Genomic DNA, 23,527 nt, shown 5'->3' on the forward strand with positions numbered 1-23,527 from the left:
TTAAAAATGGATATTTTTGTGACGACTGTACTGACAAGGGAAGAAAAACTGAAAGACTTGGATAACATGTAAATATGATAATTAGCTGGCATTGAATATGATTTAGACAGAGACAGATATCACTAGAAATGACTGTAAGTGAAAAATCAAATTTCCTTTAGGAAGAACTGTAGGGGTGAAGAGGAATGAAGCAAGAGTGTCTTTTTCACCATGTGGTTTTATTTAAGCTTTTTAAATTATGTGTATATACTTATCATATAACGAACTTGTCTGGTCTTCATCCAGTGTTCCTAACACAGAGTTTATATAAAACCCTTGGAAATTCCTAAGTGATAGAAGTGTCTTTGCTAGGGGAGCCTATGTGGCTCAGTCAGTCGAGCATTCAACTTGATTTCCACTCGGGTTATGATCACACAGTCCAGGGATGGAGCCCCACATCCCACATCAGATGCTCTGGGCATGGAGCCTTTTTAAGATTCTTTCTCCCTCCCTCTCTCCCTCTGCCCCTCCCCATGCATGGGTGTGGGCACTCTATTCTTTCTCTTAAAAAAATAAATAAAGTGTCTGTATTATTCATGAGCCCACTGGATCACACTTAAGACTATGCTAATGATGGGGCGCCTGGGTGGCGCAGTCGGTTAAGCGTCCGACTTCAGCCAGGTCACGATCTCGCGGTCCGGGAGTTCAAGCCCCGCGTCGGGCTCTGGGCTGATGGCTCAGAGCCTGGAGCCTGTTTCTGATTCTTTGTCTCCCTCTCTCTCTGCCCCTCCCCCGTTCATGCTCTGTCTCTCTCTGTCCCAAAAAATAAATAAACGTTGAAAAAAAAAAAACCAAAAAAAAAAAAAAAAAAAAGACTACGCTAATGAGGTAACTCAACAGTGAGGTCCTATAAAGCTTCATGATGGGGACTGGTCACTAGAAGGACCCACCCTGTGATTAGAGGATTGGGGCTACAAAGCAACCTGACCTGCAGGGAGGGGAAGGGCGCTGGAGAGATTAAGATCAATCACCTGGCCAGTGACTTAGTCCACACCTACTTGAAACCTTAACAAAAGCAGACACCAAAACTCAAAGGCGTTTCCTAGTTGGTGAACACATCCATATGCCAGGAGGGTGACACACCCTACAGGTCTCCTGGGGAGAGAGCATGGAGGCTCTACATATGAGACCCTCCTGACCTCACTCTCTATCTCTTCATATGAATGATTCTAATCTGCATCCTTTATAATAAACTGCTGTCATAAATACAGTCCTTTCCTGAGTTCTATGGAGTTATTCTAGGGAATTAGTAAGCCTGAGGGTGTTCATGAGAACCTCTGAATTTGCAGCCAAATGTTAAGAAGTCCAAGGAACTTGGAGACACCACTTAAGGCAGCTATCTCAAGTAGGGGCAGTCTTCTAGGGGACCATGTCTTCAAACTTGTGGAAACTAACACCAGCTCAGTTGTTAATGTCAGAACTAAACTGCAGACTGTAATAGTTGGGGTTGAAACAAAATAATACTATTTTTACTTAATATTTTCTTTTAAGGCAATCAGTAGACTCTGAAGAGTTAAACTGAGAAGTAACAGTATCCAATTACTTTAAAAAAATTAAAAGTCTGACAAATAAGGGCAAAACTGGAGGGAAAGGCATTCCAACATTTATAAGAATAATGTCTGCAATAGAAACAAAATAATAAACACATCAAAGCAGGTAAGAACAATGACTATTTTTTTTTTAAAGGTGGAGTAGAGTAGGACCCTAGGTGGAATCTAAAAGTCAGGCAACTACCATTACAAAGCTATATTAATTAAAACAACATGGGTTTTGCCAAAGGGTAAACAAACTAATCAAAGGGGAAAAATGGTGTCCAAGAAAAAACTCTCACATCTATGATCACCTGAGGAATCCCAATGGCTGGTAAGTATATAAAAAGATGATCAACTTTACCAACTTAGCAAAATGCAATTTAAAACCCCAATGCTCCAGCTTTCACCACTTCTAAATATAGTACTAGAAGTTCTAGCTACAGCAATTAGGCAAGAAAGAGAAATAATACACATTCAATTTGGAAAAGAAATAAAGCTATGTCAATTCATAGATAACATGATCTTATATATAGAAAACTCTAAAAAATACACACATAGCAAGAAAATCAATAAATTCAGCAAAGCAAAGAATACAAAAATCAACATGTAAGAATGAATACGTTTTTATACTGAGCAATTCACAATATAAAACACAGCAATTTCCTTTTCAAAAAGGAAATTAAGAAAACCATTCTATTCGCAATACAATCAAAAAGGATAAAATACAGGGGCACCTGTGTGGCTGAGTTGGCTAAGCTTCTGACTTTGACCCAGGTCAGGATCTCATGGTTCCATGAGTTCAAGCCCAGCATCGAGCTCTCTGCTGTCAGCACAGAGCCCGCTTCAGATCCTCTGTTGCCCTCTCTCTATGCCCATCCCCTGTGCTCTTCTCTCAAAACTAAATAAACATTAAAAAAAAAGAAAAAAAAGCAAGAGTAAAATATTTAGGAATAGATTTAACCAAGGAAGCAAACACTTTTTTACATTAAAAAGTATAGAGTAGGGGCACCTGGGTGGCTCAGTCGGTTGGGCATCGGACTTCACCTCGGGTCATGATCTCATAGTCGGTGAGTTCGAGCCCCATGTCAGGCTCTGTGCTGACAGCTCAGAGCCTGGAGCCTGCTCCTGATTCTGTGTCTCCCTCTCTCTCTGCCCCTCCCCCGCTCATGCTCTGTCTCAAAAATAAATAAAAACGTTAAAAAAAAAATTTTTTAAAAAGTATACAATATTGCTGAAAGAAATTAAAGACCTAAACAGAGGGGTGCCTGGGTGGCTCAGTCAGTTAGTTAAGCCTAAGACTTTTTCTGCTCAGGTCTTGATCTCATGGTTCATGGGTTCGAGCCCCACTTCGGACCTGTGCTGACAGCTTAGAGCCTGGAGCCTTCTTTGGATTCTGCGTCTCCCTCTCTCTCTGCCCTTCCTCTACCTCTCAAAAATAAACATTAAAAAAATTAAAAGTGACCTGAATGGAAAGATATCCCATGTCCATGGACTGGAAAACATAACACTTTTAAGGTAACAACACTACCCAAAGCAACATACAGATATAGTGTAACAATTATCAAAAACACAATGGTCTTTTTTGTAGAAGCTGAATTTCATACAGCATTTCCAGGGATCTCAAATAGCCAAAACAAGCTTGAAAAAAAAGAACCAAGTTGGGAAACATACTTCTCTATTTCAAAGCATACCACAAAAATTACAATAATCAGGGGCACCTGGGAGGCTCAGCTGGTTAAGCATCCAACTCTTGACTCTGGATTTCAACTGAAGTCATGATCTCACAGTTCATGAGATCAAGCCCCACACTGGTTTCTGTGCTGAGAGTGGAAACTACTTAAGATTCTCTCTCTCCTCTCTCAAACTAAATAAAAATGAACTTTAAAAAATTTTTACTTAGGGGCGCCTGCGTGGCGCAGTCGGTTAAGCGTCCGACTTCAGCCAGGTCACGATCTCGCGGTCTGGGAGTTCGAGCCCCGCGTCAGGCTCTGGGCTGATGGCTCAGAGCCTGGAGCCTGTTTCCGATTCTGTGTCTCCCTCTCTCTCTGCCCCTCCCCCGTTCATGCTCTGTCTCTCTCTGTCCCAAAAATAAATAAACGTTGAAAAAAATAAATAAATAAATAAATAAATAAAAAATTTTTACTTAAATAAAAAAAGGTGAACTGAGGGCAAAAGTTCAAATTCATTTTTAATTGTGTTGGGTGATTATGATTAGACTATAGTTGGAAAATCAGTTATTATAGACAGCATTCACTAGTTACAACTATAAAAATACCACAGTGATAAGCAAAAACTGAAAAGAACTTTCCCTTGATAGAAAAAAGCAAGACCTGGGGCACCTGGGTGGTGCAGTCAGTTAAGCATCCTATTTTGGTTCAGGTCATGATCTCATGATTCATGAGTTCAAGCCCCATGTCAGGCTCTGTGCTGACAGCTCAGAGCCTGGAGCCTGCTTCAGATTCTGTCTCCCTCTCTCTCTCTGCCTCTCCCCCACTCATGCTCTCTTTCTCTCTCAAGAATGAACATTTTAAAAAGCTTTTTTTAAAAAAGAAAAAACAAAACTGTAAATTGAGTAGCATTCACTCCAACAACAATTCTTAGAAAACACAAAGCACTGACTTGTCCATAAACAAGTCAAGGGAAACTCATGAACATGGGGATTCCAAACTCAAAAAATAGTAATTGTTAATAGGATTTGTATTCAGTGAGAAAGGGAAGGTAAAGGAAAAATACTGAGCTGGGATTTATTTCTGCCAAACTTGTGCTCCAACATTCCAAATAAGGCAAGTTTCTGGGTTTTAGTTCCACATGTTAGGAAGTTTGGAAGTTGCCACTATGTCCTAAACAAGTAAAATGCTAAACAGACTGAATAAATCAACTCTTTTTGGACCCATAAGAGAGGTGAAGACACAGTGGCAAACTACTGAGATAGGTGAATACAGGGGGTCAGGGCTTTAGTAGAACACAGACTGACAAGTAAAAACCATTTTGGGAACCAGCACTGGAGTAGAAAAACCTGAATTATAACCAACAAATTGCTAGAGGCTCAGTGTGAACAAATATGAAAGTTAAAAACCCCAGTGGAACTCAGTCACAGAAGGGCCCTCACACTTTTATGAGTTTTATCTCCAGGAGCTAGACCAGGTGCTCACAGTAAATATCCTCTCATGAAGAAAAGAAAACCCAGCAGTGCAGGGGGAAGCACTCTGTTCCTAACAATGAGGCCTGACATCTAGAGAAACTAGTTAACCAGAGCCTAACCTACTAAATTTTTATTAGAGCTTAACTGACCTGGGAGAAGAGAAACACCCAAAAACTGCTACTTTAAAAAGATCAAAAAAAATCAGTAAGCCCTTAGCCAGACTAATAAGAAAAAATAAAAAGAGAAAACAAATTACTACAATCAGAAATATACAATGTGATAATAAGAGTATATCACTATAGATACCATGGACATCAAGAAAATAATAAAGGATACTCTGACCACAAATTGGACAAACTAGATGAAAACAGACCAATTCCTTGAAAAAAAACAATCTGCCAAAACTCACACAAGAAATAGGCAATTGGAATAGGCCTCTATTAAAGAAACTGAATCAATAATAACCTTCCAAAACAGAAAGCACCAGGCCCAGATGGGTTCACTTGTGAATTTTCCCAATTATGGAAGCAATTAAATCAATTCTCTAAAGGCTCTTCCAGATGATATATAGAGGGAATAATTCTAACTCGTTCTCTGAGGCCAACATTACCCTAATACCAAAACCAGACAAAGACATTCTAAGAAAATGACAGATTGTCATCGCTCATGAACAGACGCAAAAATCTTCAACAAAATAGCAAAATGAATCCAACAACATATAAGAATTATACATCATAAGCAAATGGGATGTATCCCAGGTACACAAGCCTGATTCAACATTTGAAAATCAATTAATGTAATCCATCACAACAGACTTAAAAAGAAAATTCAGATGACCGTATCAGTAAAATTGAAAACAAGCATCTGACAAAATCCACCACCCATTTATGATTAAAAACTGAGTAAACTAAAATTAGAAGGAAATTTTCTCAACTTGGTTAAGAATATCCATTAAACAATTAAAGCTAACATCATATGAAATATGAGAAACTAGAACCTTTCCCAAGTTCAAGGATATCTCCCCTCACTTCAACATCATACTGGAAATCCTACCTAGTACAATAAAACAAGAAATGAAAATGAAATGAAAGTAATATAGACTGGCTGGGGAGAAAGAAAGAAAGAAAAGAAAGAAAAGAAAGAAAAGAGAAAGAAAAAGAGAAAGAAAGAAAGAAAGAAAGAAAGAAAGAAAGAAAGAAAGAAAGAAAGAAAGAAAGAAAGAAAAGAGAAGAGAAAAGAAAAAAGAGAAGAAAAGAAAAGAAAAGAAAAGAAAAGAAAAGAAAAGAAAAGAAAAGAGAAGAAAGAAAACTGCCTTGGTGTGCCTGGGTGGCTCAATTGGTTAAGTGTCCAAGTTCGACTCAGGTCATGATCTCACAGTTCGTGGGTTTGAACCCCACATCGGGCTCTGTGCTGACAACTCAGAGCCTGGATCCAGCTTCAGATTCTGTCTCCCTCTTTCTCTGCCCCTCCCTGGCTCACACTCTGTCTCTCTCACTCTTTCTGAAAAATAAATAAACATTAAAAAAATTTTTTTTTTAATAAAGAAAACTACCTTTGTTCACAAATAACATGATCATCTAGGTAGGAAATCCGAAAGGTTAACAAAAAACTTCTGGGATTACTAAGCTATTATAGCAAGGTTGCAGAATACAAGGTTAATATACAAAAGAGTACTCTCCTATATACCAGCAATGAACATGTGGATTTGAACTTAAAAAGAATTTGGGGTGCCTGGGTGGCTCAGTCAGTTAAGTGTCCAACTCTTGGTTTCAGTTCAGGTCACGATCCCAGGGTACTGGGACTGGGCCCCATGTGGGACTCAGCACTGACAGCACAGGGCCTGCTTGGGATTCACTCACACTCTCTCTCTCCCTCTCTCTTTCTCTCTGCCCCTCCACCACTCACTCACGCTCTCACTTTCAAAATAAACTTCAATAAATAAATGAAAATAAACTTTTTAATAAATAAAACAGAATAGACCCCCATAAGTGTGGTCACCCAATCTTTGGTAAAGGAGCAAAAAACAACACAAAAGAGCAAAGATCACCTTCTCAACAAATGGTACAGGAATGGCAGGACATCCACATGCAAAAAACTGAATCTAGACACAGACCTTCCACCATTCACAAAAAATAAGTTAAAATGGATCATAAACTGAAATATAAAACACAAAACTGTAAGATTTCTGAAAGATATCATTGGAGGAAGCCTACAGGACCTTGGGTATGATAATGACATTTTAAATACAACACCAAAGGCAAGATCCGTGAAAGAAATAATTGATAGGCTGAATTTCATAAAATAAGAAAACTCCTAAAAAATAAAAAAAACTACTCTGTGAAAGACAATTATCAAGAGGATGAAAAAAAAACAAGCCACAGAATGGGAGAATATATTTGCAAAACTCACATTTGATAAAGGACTGCTTTTCCAAAATATACAAAAAACTCCTAAAACTTAAGAAAATGTCTAATTTTAAAATGGACTACAAGTGCGCCCGGGTGGCTCAGTCGGTTAAGGGTCCAACTTTGGCTCTGGTCATGAGCTCACAGTTCATGGGTTCAAGCTCCACATTGGGCTCTGTGCTGACAGCTCAGAGCCTGGACACTGCTTTGGATTCTTTGTCTCCCTCTCTCTGCCCCTCCCCTGTTCACTCTGTCTCTGTCTCTCAAAAAATGAACAAATGCGGGGCGCCTGGGTGACGCAGTCGGTTAAGCGTCCGACCTCAGCCAGGTCACGATCTCCCCTGCTCACGCGCTCGCGCTTTCTCTATCTCTCAAAAGTAAACGTTAAAAATAATAAATTAAAAATAAAATATAAAAAATTAAAAAAAAAAATCCTAAGCCTAAAAATTCTCAAACTCTAAATCTAAATGAGCAAAAGGTTCCCGTTGTGAAATCCCATCTAATTTGCCTATAATTCTAAATCCTGAACCCAACTGATACTCATTACAAAAAAATAAGCTGTCACTTCACAAAATGTAAACACTATGGTATATTTTATAGTAGCTTGCATTTATCAATATCTCAAGTCAGCAGTCCACACAACCAATGTTTAATCCATAATATTCCTTTTTATCTCTAAGAATAGAAAAGCTGTTAACCTACCTTTCAGTAACCTCTTGTTTCAATTGAGGAACTTCACCCAATGCTGAATCAATATCCATGAAGCCAAGAAAGTCCCGTTTTATATTAAGAGAAGCCTTCTCCAAACCCTTGCCTGATGTTTCATGACCCCTTGATAAAGGATCTGAATCTGTTAGCTGTACCTCTGACCCCTCACCTTCTATAAGACGGACCCGCTGACCAGGAGAACTGGGAACACTGTTACCTTCCTGGTCAGAGCTGTTCTTTTGTTTTCCATCTCTCTGGGGCTTACTATTCAGCCCATCATCCCGGAACCCTTTAGCAAATGGATTGTAATCTATTTTCAGCTGGGTAATCTGAATGTTCTGATAAGCTGTTACTGCAAAGAATTCAGTCTGTGGGAAGGTAAAAGTATGGACACCAGGGCCATTTAATTGTATCACTTCAGTAGCCTTTTCTGCAGGCACCAAATGAAGTCTTGGCAGGTAGCGATGCATAGAGTGCAAGATGATATGCCCTTCTTGGTCCAGTGTGTTGTTGGTAAGTTTAAGTTTATAGAAAGATACTGGTTGATGCATCCAATAATGACCTGTGGAGGGAGATTCTGGGTGAATAAAAACCCTCCCCAAAACATGGGGCTCAGCCTTCCCACTTGGTTCCCACCAGCGACCATTCCACTTATAACGATGATTATCCACAGGAGATATATCCATGACTAGAATATACTTCATATTTGAATCTAAACCTGTTATCCAGTAACGACAGTATGGAAACATGCGTCTTCCCTGCTTGGTCAGAATCATCTCTGTGCTTCGATGATAGAATTCATTCCACATACTATTGTTATCCAAGGTGACAGTGATTCCTCCCACAGTACAATCAGCTGGAAGGCAAATCTTCCCTTTAGACTTTCCTGGTGATGACACACTGCTAGCCAAAGCACAGGCATCCCGATTAGTAACCAAAATTCCTTGATCAGTTTTGCCATTTCCTGGTTGTTTTAGGATGACAAAGAAGGTAGGTGCTGCTCCTGCCACTGTACCACCATCTTGATTAGCCAATAGAATCTGCTGTTTCTCCTCCATGATTCCAGTGGGAAACTCAGTAGTAAGATAATTGTAGTCACCACATAGTCACAGCAGACTTCCCAGCCTACAAAACAAGCAAAACAAAAAAACAAACAAAACAAAAGCACTTTAATCAAGTAAACGTTTATTTAGTTAAAAATACAAGAATAATTATGCTATCCCCAAAACATATTCCTAAACTCTTTCAAGACTTTGGTTCTGCCTTTCTATCAATGTACTGACATTCACTTTGGATTATTGAATTATCTTTTTAAAATTCATTTTAATGTAATTACAGTTGACCCTAGAACAACTCAGGGATTAGGACCACCGACCTCCCCTTCCTGCATGCACAGGTGAAAATCTATATGGGGGTGCCTAGGTGGCTCAGTCAGTTAAGCATCCAACTTTGGCTCAGGTCATGATTTCACAGTCCGTGGGTTCAAGCCCCACATCAGGCTCTCTGCTGTCAGTGTGGAGCCTGCTTCGGATCCTATATCCCCCTCTTACTTTGCCCCTCCCCCGCTTGCACTCTCACTCTCTCTCTCTAAAAAATAAATTAAAAACGTTAAAAAAAATAATAAAAGAAAACCTGTGTGTAACTTCTGACTCCTCAAAAACTCAATCCCTAATAAACCATGGTTGACAGAAGGCTTACCATAATATAAACAATTGATTAATATATTTTGTATATGTATTATATACTGCATTCTTACAGTGAAACTAGAGAAAAACTAATCATAAAAGAAAACATATTTGCAGTACTGCATTATATCAAAAAGTGTACAAAAGAAAATACCTGTGAAAACGTAATGTCAGAATAAGAGATATACATAATTAAAACCATCCTGACACTTTTTTTTACCCCATCACACCAGCAAAAGTCAAAATTTGGTAGAGGTGTTGGAAAGGGTGTAAATCAACCAGCATTCTCATCTAATCAGATGCTGAGACTGTAAGACAACATAATCTCTATGATACAGGGCAACATGAAAATATCAAAACTACAGGGGTGCCTGGGTGGCTCAGTCAGTTGAGCGTCCGACTTCAGCTCAGGTCATGATCTCACAGCTCGTGAGTTCGAGCCCCATGTCGAGCTCTGTGCTGACAGCTCAGAGCCTGGAGCCTGCTTGAGATTCTGTGTCTCCCTCTCTCTCTGCCCCAACCCACTCAAATTCTGCCTCCGTCTCTCTCAAAAATAAATAAACATTAAATAAACAAATAAACAAACATAAAATAAACAATGTATAAGTTTTATGGACTCATACTCTACAAGATATATTAAGAGCAAAATGTTCCAAAGAATTATAGGTTATGTTACACTTCTTGATAAAATTAAAAACAAAAAGCTAAAGAAAGAATAGAGTATGTATTTGCTTCACACATACATACTATTTATACAGATAGGAAAAGAACTAGTGTTGGCTATATCAAGGGAAAACTGGGTGGGTGGGAAAAAACATACTGTAACACTGTAAATTTTTTACCTTGTGAACATACAATATATTTGAAAAATAATTAAAATTAGTCCTTATTTAACTAAAATCCCACATATAAGAGGGCATCTGGGTGGCTCAGTCAGTTAAGTATCTGACTTCAGCTCATGATCTCACAGTTCGTGGGTTCGGGTCCCGTATCAGGCTCTGTGCTGACAGTTCAGAGCGGGGAGCCTGCTTCATATTGTCTATTATTATTAAATAAATGAATAAACAAAGAAACATTAAAAAAATGAAATGAAATAAAATAAAATCCCACACATATGATTTCATTTATATGTAATGTCTAAAGCAAGCAAATCTGCAGAGATGAAAAGTAGATTAGTGGTTGCCAGGGGAAGGAGAGAGGGATAACTGGGACAACTGCTAATGGGTATGGGGTTTCTATTGGGGGTGACAGAAATGTTCAGTAACTAAAAATCTGTGAAGTGTACCCTTTAAATGGTGAATTTTGGGGTGCCTGGGTGGCGCAGTCGGTTAAGCGTCCGACTTCAGCCAGGTCATGATCTCGCGGTCCGTGAGTTCAAACCCCGCGTCGGGCTCTGGGCTGATGGCTCAGAGCCTGGAGCCTGTTTCCGATTCTGTGTCTCCCTCTCTCTCTGCCCCTCCCCCGTTCATGCTCCGTCTCTCTCTGTCCCAAAAATAAATAAACGTTGAAAAAAAAATTTTTTTTAAATAAATAAATAAAATGGTGAATTTTATGTTACGTGAGTTATATCTCAATAAAAAGTTATACAGAAATGTCAGGTTGTTAAATTCAACTGATGTGTTCAATTACCTAAATATTCTACAAGATATAAAGTTATCTCTAATTAGCATTTACACAAAAAAGATGCTACATCACTACTCCTGCGTAAGTGGGTCAGTAATTTTAATTAATCAAATCAGCCTTTTATTGATGCTACTCACTTTAATTAAAAAGTCTAATTTTATCTTTCATCAGAGCTACTGACAAGCAGCAAAATCATATGATCTGAACTTTACCTCTTTTTAGAGAACTGGCCACATGACCAAAAAACTTAAAATATTCACAATTAGCCTAAGGATAATAGATATTTTAAAAGTCAAGACTTCAAAAAGGTTGGCTACTGTTTCCTATTATGGCTAAATATAAAAATAGAATCCCACTTCCTTACACTAAAGCACTAATACCCAGGAAAGATGAAAAAACAATTTCTTCTCTCATTTAGAGCTTATTTTTTTAAGAGAGAAAATTTAGGGTGATTCTTTTCAAAAGCTGCCTCAGGCTTAAGGCAATTAAGTTCACTGGTTTCCTAAAACTAGTAAGTTTAGGCAGCATCAGAGATTGATAAAGCAAAATTAAAATAGACCTACAAGTAAAAAATAAGGGGACTATAAAATTAATAAAGCTTAGGGGCGCCTAGGTAGCCTAGTAGGTTAAGCATCCAACTTTATTTCAGCTCAGGTCATGATCTCACGGTTCATGAGTTCGAGCCTCACATCAGACTCCAGGCACTGACAATGTGGAGCTTGCTTAGGATTCTCTCCCTCCCTCCCTCTCCCGCCCCCCACCCTGTACCCCTCTCCCTCTCCATCTCTCTGTGCCCAACCCCCCCCCATGCACTCTCTCTCAAAATAAACGTTAAAAAATAAGGCTTAGAAAATTCACAAAAACTAATACCTCTACAAAAGCATATAACTCAAACTGCAGATTCCTATACTTAGTTGATAACGTTCAAAGTTTTTGTTTTTTTTTTTACAAACCACCATTTTTGTGAGCAATTATGTAAAACATTCTTAGGTACATTTACTTAATACAACTAAGAACTTAGTGGCAAAGAACTACCTAAACATCTTTTTAGATATTCCAAACCTATGAATATTAAAAAGGGTTTAGAATTTCTTAAACATTCCTGTCTATAATACTAAAATTAAAATCTTGGTTTTCAGATTACAGGTAAAACTAGGGCAAAGAAGTTTTAACTAGTGCTTTAAAAAAGCACTCTTAAAAATCTATGACATGTCAAATATTCAACTGACAGAAATCCCATTTAGTGTTACAGAATGCACTGAAGTAAATTTTATGCTAACTTCACATAAACACATTTCAGATTTTTCCTTTTGCCTAAACAAAAAAAAAATTAAGTACAGAAAAGTCAGCCCGCCCTATTTCAACTCTGTGCACAGATAATATAATTTTTTAATGTAAAAATGTGTATGAAAACAGGAAAAATAATTTTCAGACTTAGTGATTTCTCCAAGTTGTTTTTTGAAAAAACCTTCCAATCAAAGTATTCCATGAGTTAGTTAAAATGCATTAAAAAACCAAAGACCTACTTTATGACCAAAACAATCTCCGTTTTACTTATTATTTATTTATTTATTTATTTATTTATTTATTTATTTTGCTATACACTGCTACTGATATGGGAGAAAGGAATTGAGTTCTTACTCCATACCAATCTTTTTTTTTTGTTTTCTAGGTAGGCTTCATGCCCAGGGATGAGCCCAATGAGGGGCCTGAACTCAAGACCCTAAGATCAAGATCTGAGATCAGACCAAGAGCCTGGACACCTAACTAGCTGGGCCACCCAAGTGCCCCTCCATACCAGACTCCCAATATAAGCATGCCTATTCTTCTGGGATACTATATAGGATCTTATAATCAAAGGATAGTCAATTCAATATATTCAGCTATTTCAGACACATATATAACACTCTAAGGCTTTAACCAACTACAAAAATCAAATGTACTTTAGGAAGGATCAGGTTACTCATGCAGAAATAAATCTATTCCCAGCAAGATTTTTAAAATACCTTATATCTGGCTCTCTAAACGCTTTAAGGAAGACAATTACAAAAAAACAAAACAAAACAAAACAAAAAACCTCAGTTCAACTTTTCAATATCAAGCATTTATCTACGTAATAAAATTATAATAACGAGCCCAGGAAGTAAGTTTAGTTGTGGATGGCAAATACTCTAACATTCTGAATAAGTCCCATCAGAACACACACACACACACACAAGCTTTCAGAGAGAATGTTGTTTTCAGGTAAGTAATGTGGCAAGTGTCATAAACAAACTGTTAAAATTTCAGAGTCCCTACCCTAAACGTCTTTTCACCAGTGACCTCTTGGGAAAATGTTTAACTACAAGAGCCATGACCCTCCTGCAACTTACAAAATACAACAGTTCATTAGGTAGTTACCCAATTCAATGATTCATGTACTGCTCCCTGCCCCACCCCACTCCCCCCACCCAAATAACACCCAATCAAAATACCATTACTTTAAAAAAAATGACAGCAAATGGTGGCAAAAACAGTAAAATAGCCAACCACCAATTCTTCACCATTAGGTTGATTTTAATAGTTATCTCATTAGTAAGAACTTACTCCAGACCAAACAACATCCTGGGCATTTTATCATTACCACAGCCCTGTAAAGGAAATCGCAAATACTACCTGAAATGCTTTGGTGTTAAGGCAAGAACTGTATTTGCCTAAGAGTATGCCCCCTTCCTTCTCTCCCCAAATACCATTAGTTAATACTAACTACAGGAACATTTTCTATTCCTAAGAATGGTCCTTTAACAACAAAGGGTTAGCAAGTTCTCAGGTCCCAGCAGTTACATAAGCAGAATTTGAAGAACTTTTATGGCAGAAACGGATAGTATCAAACAGCCACCCTGTTTTGAGTACCCAGGGCACTGAATTTACTCGTCTTAAACATGTGTTTTCTGTTAGCTGAACTCAACCCACTCTACCCACATAACCGCTGGAAACATAACCACATTTGGAAGAAACACCAACACTGACCCCATACCCTTGTAAGTGAAAAGGGCTCCTGCCAGTCCCCAGGAAGAGCAGTCGCCGTCGACTATCAAGGGCCCACAATCACCGCTTTTTAACTGCAGAGGCCAGCTGGCCGACAACCACGTGAAAAAATGCCGCAAGGAAAGCTCTTCCGGAGAAGAGTCCCGACAGATCACGTGCCGCCGGCCGGAACCTGCCGAACGCTCCGCGGGATCCAGTCGCATTCTGTTACCGTGGAGACTACAGAACCAGCCACCCGGCCCTCTCGGGCCAGCCCCCTTCCCAGCAGTCGTCACGCCGCCTCCAGGCACTTTCCCTGCAGCCTAGCCGCGGCGTCGTGCCCAAAAAGAAGAGGCAGAACAGGCAGTATTTGCCAGGGATTACACCGCAGAAGCCTGAGAAGCTTTACAACACCCACTGGTGGCGCGCGGGTGGGCGCGAGAGTTCTCTTCATCCACGTGTCTGCTTCGGCGAGGCGAACCCTGGGAGTGTGGTCTTCCCTCAGAAGAAGGTGTACTTTGGTCACTCGCATTCTGCCATCAGTCACCCCCTCCTTTGAGACCTCCCTCATCCCCCCTTCTTGCACCCTCCCCAGAAGGAGGCATCCCCGGGGTTCCCAAAGCAAAGCAAAAATCTTCAAAGACATTACCATTTTCCACTCTTAATCCGGTATGAAATGATCTCTAACTTCTCCATACTCTTCGCACACACGTCCCTCAACTTTGGTTACTAGCGCTCAAATAAACTTAGTTATATCCCAGACCCACCTACCACGGAGAGCAGACACCTACTTGACAATTTAACAAACGCGGGAAACCTCATAAACAGAGCACTAACCAAAGGCTGCCCACGGAGGAAAAAGGAAAATAACACCTGCTCTTCCCACCTGTTTTCCCCGCCCTCATTTCTGCACTTACTAGCCACCGGTCTTTGTTTACCGAGTTCCCACTCCCGTACGGCTCACTTCCTCGCCTTCCTTACTAAACTCACGCGCGGTCCTGCCTCAAACAACTTGCCCGGAAATTACAAGATAAAGAGACGTTTACACAGGTGTCAAAAAGCTGCACACAGCTCCTTAAAAAGCGACGTCAGCACCGTTTCCCTCAGAGTTTTTTGAACCCCGAGACCTGAGCTCTAAAATGCAAAGCGCACAAGCAGAGCTCTCGACCTAAAGCCCCGCGCCGCGCTGAAAAGTCATCATGCGGAGCGTACCATGCGGTGCGGCACCCCACGCACGCGAGGGCAGGGCCGCGCCAAGGGCGCTTCTCACCCCGCCCGCCTCGTGGCCGCTCTCTCTGGCGTCGATGTTACCAGTGAGTTTGCTGCGCGACGCGGAAGTGAGGCCGGGGACGCGCGCGAGGTGACATGCGCAGCCTCGCTCAGGGGGCCACAGGCGCGCGCCAACGGCGCCCCGCTCAAGGCCGGGCCTGGCTGGGGCGTGCGAAGATCGCACAAGAAACGCTTCTCACGCTGTTCAAATCCACAAGCGCTTCAAACTCTCGAAAAACTCCAATCGGGCCAGTAGTAAAAGGACGCCCTCCACCCAGGCCCGAGAGTTACCGTGCGGGGCGTGGCCGGCCTCACCCGTAGTCCTTCACATCCCGCTGGGGGCGGGTTATTCTGTTCGGTTCGCACACCGTGTGTCCGCTCCAGCTGAAGAGCCTGCGCGCGCACCGGACGTCCACGTCACCGCGCACGCGCTCCTACCCGCTCAGAGCCCACCGCGCAAGCGCAAAAGGAGGCGCGAGCAGCACCTCCCTCGCCCCTCCCCCAACACCAGGAGGCCAAACGGCCCCGGAGCAGCGACAAGACCCTTGGGACCCGCCCCTGGAGCTGAAGCCGCTGGTTTTCCGGGTCCCAGAAACCGATAAAAGCCTAATGAAGCTTCCAGAATCAAGAAAGGCGAGGGAGGAAGAAGGCACCCCAATTCCCTCAGCCTCACACACGAAGGCTTCGTGAAAACCGTGAAACCTGCGCCCGCGGGCTTTCTCAAAAAAGTGCCCTCCACCGTTTCCCTCGGGCTCCTCGGCGGCTCCGCCCCTGCCGCACCCAGCCCCACCCACATCTGACTCCACAGCCCCGGGGGGCTTCCCGAGCTCATCAAAAGAATCCGTGATCGTCCTCCCCAATGTGCTGTAGGTTTGGATAGCGCCAGACCGTCGGGAAACCTTGAAGAAAAGACCGAGACGGGGGTGGTTGAGTCTGCAATATCCACGACCGAAGAACACTAGGAAAGTAGGAAGGAGACCGAAAATTCCGTTACCAAATGGGAAAGGAAGAAGAGTTGCCACTAACTTGCCTGATCTAAAGATGAAAGCTGTCCTAATAAAATAGTAAAAGGTGGAAACAAGAATTTTGCACCACAGATTAAGCTTTCATGCCATGATCCTGTGTTTTCAGTTTTTGTTTGTTCAAGATATTTAAGCTATGAAGTGCAAAGGGAACACTGCTGAATATTATGTCAGGCCACTGCTGAACTAATAATTAAGGAACAGTATTTCTCCCAAACTTCAAAAATTATTTTTTCTTCCCTACCCCTTATCAGCCGCTCTTTCTTCTGAGCTGCTAACACTCAAGTAAAAAGGGAGAGTTGTTTAAACTTAGAAGACGCAAAATAGAAGTCCGTAGTTAAGAGTAGAAATTGTGGTCCGTATTTCCAAACTATTCTTTCACTCTTAGAAGAATTAGCAAGAATTGGGAACATATTAATTGCTAGATGACTTAAAACAAAACACTATGAAGAAGAATGAGGGATTTGAAAGAAAGGAGCCAAGAGGAAGAGGCTTATCCCAACAGGACTGATCAGAGCCGGACTCCAGGCATATTAGGAAGAAGGGTCTTTTTTCTCTTCATTGGGCACTCCCTCTGCTGCACCATAGGAAGAAACTTCTGGAATTAGTATGGACTGGAAAATGTGTAGGCTAAAGATTACAGGCTTCTGAAGATCCTCTGAAATCCCCATTCAGGCATTGTCAACAGCATCATGAGCACAACAAATGAATAATATGCAAGATCCTAGGCAAAAGTGAAAAGTGCCAGTTTCTTTGACACCTTACTCCTCTTCCCTAACCCCAAAAACCTCTTTTCCTGCCTTGTCAGAATCTCCCACTTCTTCCAAGAATACCTTCCTCTCAAGGGTCTAAGGTTTCCTCATACAAAATTAAAGTCAGAAATAAAATATGTTGACTTAGCATTAAAGCATCTGATTCTAAGATGTAAATGACTGATTACTGGTTAACAACTATATGCAGTGGTAGTTACATCCCAAAAGAGACAAGTTAACATAAGTGGTATCACTCATTGGAGAATCTCAGGAACATCTTGGGAGACAGGGAAAGTGGAGATTTTCTTCCTCCCTACAACAAGCAAACATTATGAAATGCCAGATCTTTTCAAACCACCAGCATATTTTGAAGATTCAGCACTGGATCTCCTAGTGGAAAAGATAAAACTGCCCATAGTTTTTTCAAAGTAGGGTCTGCCTAACCTGTAAAGGTCTAGAGATGTACCACCAAGAATCTGAGGGGTGCCTGGGTGGCTCAGTTGATTAAGCAACCGACTCCTGACCTCAGTGCAGGTCATGATCACAAGGTTGTAGGATTGAGCCCCACATCAGGGTCTGCACTGAGCATGGAACCTGCCTGGAGTTTGCTCTTTCCTCTCACTGCCCTCCCCTGCTCATGTGCACATGTTTATGCTCACACACTCTCTCTCAAACTTAAAAAAAAAAAAAAAAGGGGGGGGGAGCAGGTGCCTGAGTAGCTCAGTCGGTTAACCATCTGACTCTTGATTTTGGCTCAGGTCATGATCTCACTTTTAGCAAGGAGCCTACTTGGGATTCTCTCTCCCCCTCCCTCTCTCTCTCTGCCCCTTCCCTGCTCATGAGCACATGCACTTTTTCACTCAATAAATGAATAAACATTAAAAAAAAATCTAAGAACTTATGTTGTTTTCATTTAGTCTAAAAATGATACTGCACACCATTTCAGTGGCCCATTTTTGGTTTAACATGCTAGTACCAAGTAACCACTTCTTGGTTTGCTTTTTCAAGTACCTTCTTAAAACGGCTAAACTCAACTTTTAAGGCAGTGTTTCTCAAACTTGGGTCCTTGGTTGTATTCTTTGGATAGATAGATATATATAAGAACTTCTTTTGGGGTGCTTGGGCAGCTCAGTTGGTTAAGTGTCCAATTCTTGATTTCGGCTCAGCACATGATCTCATGGTTCATGGTAATGAGCCCCCACATCAGGCTCTGTACTGGCAGTGAAGACCCTGCTTGAGATTCACTCTTTCCTGCTTTCTCTGCCCCTCCCTCACATGAGCAATGTCTCTCAAAATACAACAACAACAACAAAAAGAACTTCCTTTAAAGGGCATTTTTATATAACCCAAGTGTTTAGAGTGCCAAGCTAAGTAACTGCTAACGCTGACACTCCAGAGTTTCACCTTGCTATGAAAATTCTCTCATTTCAGGCACCTGGGTGGCTCACTTGGTTAAGCATCCAACTCAGTTCAGGTCATGATCTCATGGTTCATTAGATCCAGCCTCCAGTCAGCCTATTCATTTACAGTGTGGAGCTTGTTTGAGATTCTCTCTCTCCCCACTCCCCACCCCCACCCCCACCCCCGCCCTGCTCTGGTGCTTTCCCTCTAAAATAATTTTTTTTAATTTTTAATTTTTTTAATTTATTTATTTTTTGAGAGACATAGAGAGAGCACAAGTTGGGGAGGGGCAGAGAGAGGAGACGCAGAATCCAAAGCAGGCTCCAGGCTCAGAGCTGTCAGCGGAGAGCCCGACGCGGGCTCGAACTCACAAACCGTGAGATCGTGACCTGAGCCGAAGTCGGACACTCAACCGACTGAGCCACCCAGGCACCCCTAAAATAATTTTTTTTAATTAAAAAAAAGAAATTCTCTCATTTCAGTTATCATAGCTCACCCTTGTTCATCCAGCCTAATATAGAAATCTTTCCCTTGGTTTCCGTTGGTTGAGCTTTCAAAGATATTTTACTAAATATTAAGGGAGGTAGGGACAGAGAATGCATGGAATATAAACACAAATTTGATCTGAGATTGCTCTATAAACACAAAGGCCCTATTCCACTTACATGTACATTTTTCCTATTCAAGTATCTGAATGCCTTGTATATGCTGAGGATAGAGGAAAGACTAGCATTTCATGCACTGTTCAGATGTGTAAACCAGAACTCTGAAGAGTCGGCACAACTTAACAGGATCCACTTTAAAAAATAACAAACTATATTCCTTATCCAATCTATTCAGATCCAACTTACTCAGTTCCAGTATCTACTAGTAACATACTTCTCTCAAAATGACTAAAATCTTCAGTCTTGAGCATCTTAAATCTTTAGACCAAACCATCACCCACACATACCCCAAAATCCCTGGGTTGTAGTCTTATTTACAGTATCTTAACACAATAAAAACCAGCTACATACAGACTAGTTTACAAAAATGGCTTTTTACAAAAAAATTCCTTCACTAGCAATAAACTTGTGTAGTAGGCACAAGGGAAAAAAAAAAAGAGAATCATACTAGCTTACACACAACCCCATCCTTGCCTACCATTTAGCACTGCAACTAAAACCAACTCCTATCTAGGGGCAAAATATGATTAGCTCCAATATCTGAAACCTGGACTAAGGAATTAAAAGTGGCAAAAAGTGGGGCGCCTAGGTGGCTCAAACGGGTAAACATCCCGACTTCAGCTCAGGCCATGATCTCACTGTTCATGAGTATGAGCCCTGCGCTGAGCCTGGAGCCTGCTTTGGATTCTGTGTCTCCCTCTCTCTCTGCTCCTCTCCCACTCACTCACTCACTCTCTCTCTCAAAAATAAACATTAAAACAAAAATTTTGTTTTAAAGTGGCAAAAATCCTGCCTTCAAGGAGCTAACAATGTACTAAATAAAAAGCTTTAAAACTTTCTTAACCAGCATAGTAATGTGATGAAAAGCATGTTTTAAAAAATGATGAGAGACGTTAAGGATGTAGAAGAGGATAGGGGCGCCAGGGTGGCTCGGTTGGTTGACCATCCGACTTCGCCTCAGGTCATGATCTCACAGTTGGTGGGTTCAAGTCTCATATCAGACCCTGTGCTGACAGCTCAAAGCCTGGAGCCTGCTTCAGATTGCGTGTCTCCCTCTCTCTCTCTGCCCCTCCCCTGCTTGCACTCTGTCTCTCTCTGTCCCTCAAAATAAAAATGTTTAAAAAAAAAAAAAAAAGATGTAAAAGAGGATAGAAATGTGACAGAATGTTATCAGCATTCATTAAGAAATGCCATTTCCCCTTGCTGCCTCATACCTTAAGCCCACATAATCATGTTCTTCACCCTCTGCTAAGATCTTCCCAGATGCCTCAACCCTAACTGCTATTTACCCACCCTTCATGCCTAAGCTAGGTCACCTCCTCAGAAAACTTTTCTTAACCTCCAAGATCAGAGGTGGTCTCCCTGTAACATGCTTTCACAGTACCTTATATTTCTTTTAGCACCTACCACAAATCTAACTATTTTTAAAACTATGTATTAATTAATGTCTTGCCCACTAGACTGTTAGATCAACTCTATTCCAGTACCTAACAATGCCTGAAACAGCAAACACATATTATCTGTTGAATAAATGAATATGAAACCACAGGTCCCAGTTTTCCGTGCAAGTATCAAATACTGACTGAATGTCCAACAATTTAGGGTCTGGAAAACAGGATCATAATATATCATTTAACCATACTCATGTTACATATGCAAACAAGCATTCTGCTTTGACCAATGTTTTCCAAAGGGGTACAGTTGTAATTAGAAAAAACTAGTACCAAAATAATAACAACAAAACTAGTATCACTGACTCTCACCACAAATTATTTCTCCTTAGAGAAATGGATAAATATTTTTGACAGATACTTGGAGATAAGAATATTTTCCTAGGAAAGTCTAATTACTTATTGACTGTTTTTTGCCCGAATGGTGTTCAAATGACTATTACTCAGAAAACCAACAAAGGCAAATTCTTTGCAATGGAAGAAATATTTTGATTCTATAATTTACCATCTGATAATAAAAGCAACAAGTTGTAACAAAGACTGCCATCTGTATATACTCATCTACAAGAAAAAAAAAAACAGTAAATATCTTCAGAAATAAAGAATACCTTGGAGGGGCACCTGGGTGGCTCAGTCAGTTAAAGCATCCGACTTCAGCTCAGGTCATGATCTCGTTTGTGAGTTCGACCCCCACATCAGGTTGTGTGCTGACAGCTCAGAGCCTGGAACCTGTTTCAGATTCTCTGTCTTCTCCCCCTCTCTCTGCCCCTCCCATGCTCATATTCTGTCTCTCTCTCTCTCTCTCTTCTCTCTCAACAATGTTAAAAATTTTTTTGATTAAATAAATAAAATAAAGAATACCTTGGTGAGGCACGTGGGTAGCTCATTCAGTTAAGTGTCGGACTTCAGCTCAGTTTCATTAAGAAATGCCATTGCCCCTTGCTGCCTCATATCTTAAGCCCATATAATCATGTTCTTCACCTTCTGCTAAGATCTTCCCAGATGCCTCAAACCTAACTGCTATTTACCCACCCTTCATGCCTAAGCTAGGTCACCTCAGAAAACTTGTCTTAACCTCCAAGATCTTGCGGTTTGGCCCCCCCATCAGGCTCTGCCATTAGCACAGTGGCCACTTCAGATCCTCTCTCCCTCTCTCTCTCTCTGCCCCTCCCCTACTTGTGCTCTCTTTCTCTCTCTCAAAAAGAAACATTAAAAAAAAATTTTAAGGATACCTTAGTAAAAGTGAATTTGTTTTACTAAGACCTAAAAGAAAAATGTTAGAAATCGGTAACATAAATGAAGTTTAAGAAGCTAGTTTCAGGGGCATCTGAATGGCTCAGTCAGCTAAGCCTCTACTTTTGATTTCGGCTCAGATCATGATCTCAGGGTCCATGGGTTCTAGCTCCGAGCTGGGCCCTGCACTAACAGTGCAGAGCTTACTTAAGATTCTCTCTCCCCCTCTCTTTCTCTGTCCCTCCCCCACTCCCACATGCATGCACACATGCTCTCTCTCTCAAAATAAACTTTAAAAAAAGAAGCTAGTTTCAGATGAATTACAAAATAAAAAAGAATGGATCTAAAAGAAATATAAACAATAAAAGATGTCTACGTACTACTAAGCCCTTAAAAGAAACATCTTATCTAGGAAAGCATAAAAGGAAAAACAGGAAGAAATTTACCTAAGCTTAGAGCTGCATGGAGATTTAAAACACACATGAGAACTTACAAAAACAGAAAGTAGAACTACTGGCCAAAGAGGACTGATAGACAGCAAGTAAATTTCACAGCTGGAATCAGGCAAAAATAAAGAAGCCTATGACAGAAAAAAATCACTGAAAAACTGTCTGCAAATGCATGTAAAAGAAGCCATACTTACTTTACATGAAAGACCATAATGCTTCAGAGAAGTGATCTATGGTCAACACAGCAGTTCCTAGACTCCTGGGACATTACAGATCAGTAAATTTCCCCTCAAAAAAGATTTAGTTGGGGAGCCTGGGTGGCTCAGTCAGTTAAGTTTCAGACTCTTAGTTCTGGCTCAGGTCACAGTTCATGATATGGAGCCCCACATAAGGCTCTCTACTGTCAGTCCATGGGGCTCCACACTACCCTGTCTTTCCCCCTCCCTCGGTCATGAGCACGTGTGCAGGTACACATGGTGCTCTCTCAAAATAAATAAACTTAAAAAAAAATGTTTAGTTGACCATCAAAGGTGACCGAAATTTTTATGCTACAAAGTATCCTACCTACTATTACCATTCTTTCTTAAAATAATGGGTATTTTAAGACCAAAAATCTAGGAAGTACAGCTCATAATAAATCTTTTGTTTTTAATAATTTAGATACATGAAAAATTTACTACATTGTCTTTATTTCATGATATACTATTGAAAACTATGCAGCAAGTATTTAGAAATAACTGCTGGCCATCAGGGTCCCTAGATAGCTAAGATTTGGTCTTCTGAGAAAAAATAACCTACAAAAGGCATAGGATGGGGTATAAGTCACCTTACCAATAAATTAAGAGTCAGCCTCTCCTCATCAGTAACAGAAAAGAAAAGGATGTTATCCAGGAGATACAGCAATCCACACTAAAGAATAGCCACACGATTAGCAAGCTACTGTGAGTGTGTGCTGGGGAGGCGGGGGGGGGGGGGGGGGGGGGGGGGGGGGGGGGGGGGGGGACATTGTTTCTGAAAACAAGATGATAGTTTCTGCATGGTAGCAAGATGCTAGAACATTGTCATAGCTACATGAGAACAATGTAGTGAAACCAAGAACCAAGGTCAGACTGAGTGAACTTCCCAACTAATCACTACATACTTCA

At 40.8% G+C, this 23,527-nt stretch overlaps 1 protein-coding gene across 14 annotated transcripts in view; it reads right to left on the reverse strand.

Moving 5' to 3' along the window:
• Nucleotides 1-23,527, reverse strand: part of MGA (MAX dimerization protein MGA) — a 170,929-nt gene that overhangs the window by 86,326 nt on the left and 61,076 nt on the right. For 9 of the 14 annotated variants that reach the window (XM_045059508.1, XM_045059507.1, XM_045059511.1 and 6 more), the window contains exons 1-2: nt 15,701-15,826; nt 7,821-8,951 (exon numbers count right to left, since the gene is read on the reverse strand). In XM_045059508.1, the coding sequence (XP_044915443.1) occupies nt 7,821-8,884 (1,064 nt within the window). In that variant the 5' untranslated portion in view covers nt 8,885-8,951; nt 15,701-15,826. Of the gene's footprint in view, nt 1-7,820; nt 8,952-14,150; nt 14,690-15,352; nt 15,671-15,700; nt 15,833-23,527 lie in introns of those variants that run through there. The other 5 variants (XM_045059502.1, XM_045059501.1, XM_045059504.1 and 2 more) reach the window with 4 other exon arrangements.

Source organism: Felis catus, chromosome B3 (genome assembly GCF_018350175.1).
Source record: "Felis catus isolate Fca126 chromosome B3, F.catus_Fca126_mat1.0, whole genome shotgun sequence".
Taxonomy (NCBI): domain Eukaryota; kingdom Metazoa; phylum Chordata; class Mammalia; order Carnivora; family Felidae; genus Felis; species Felis catus.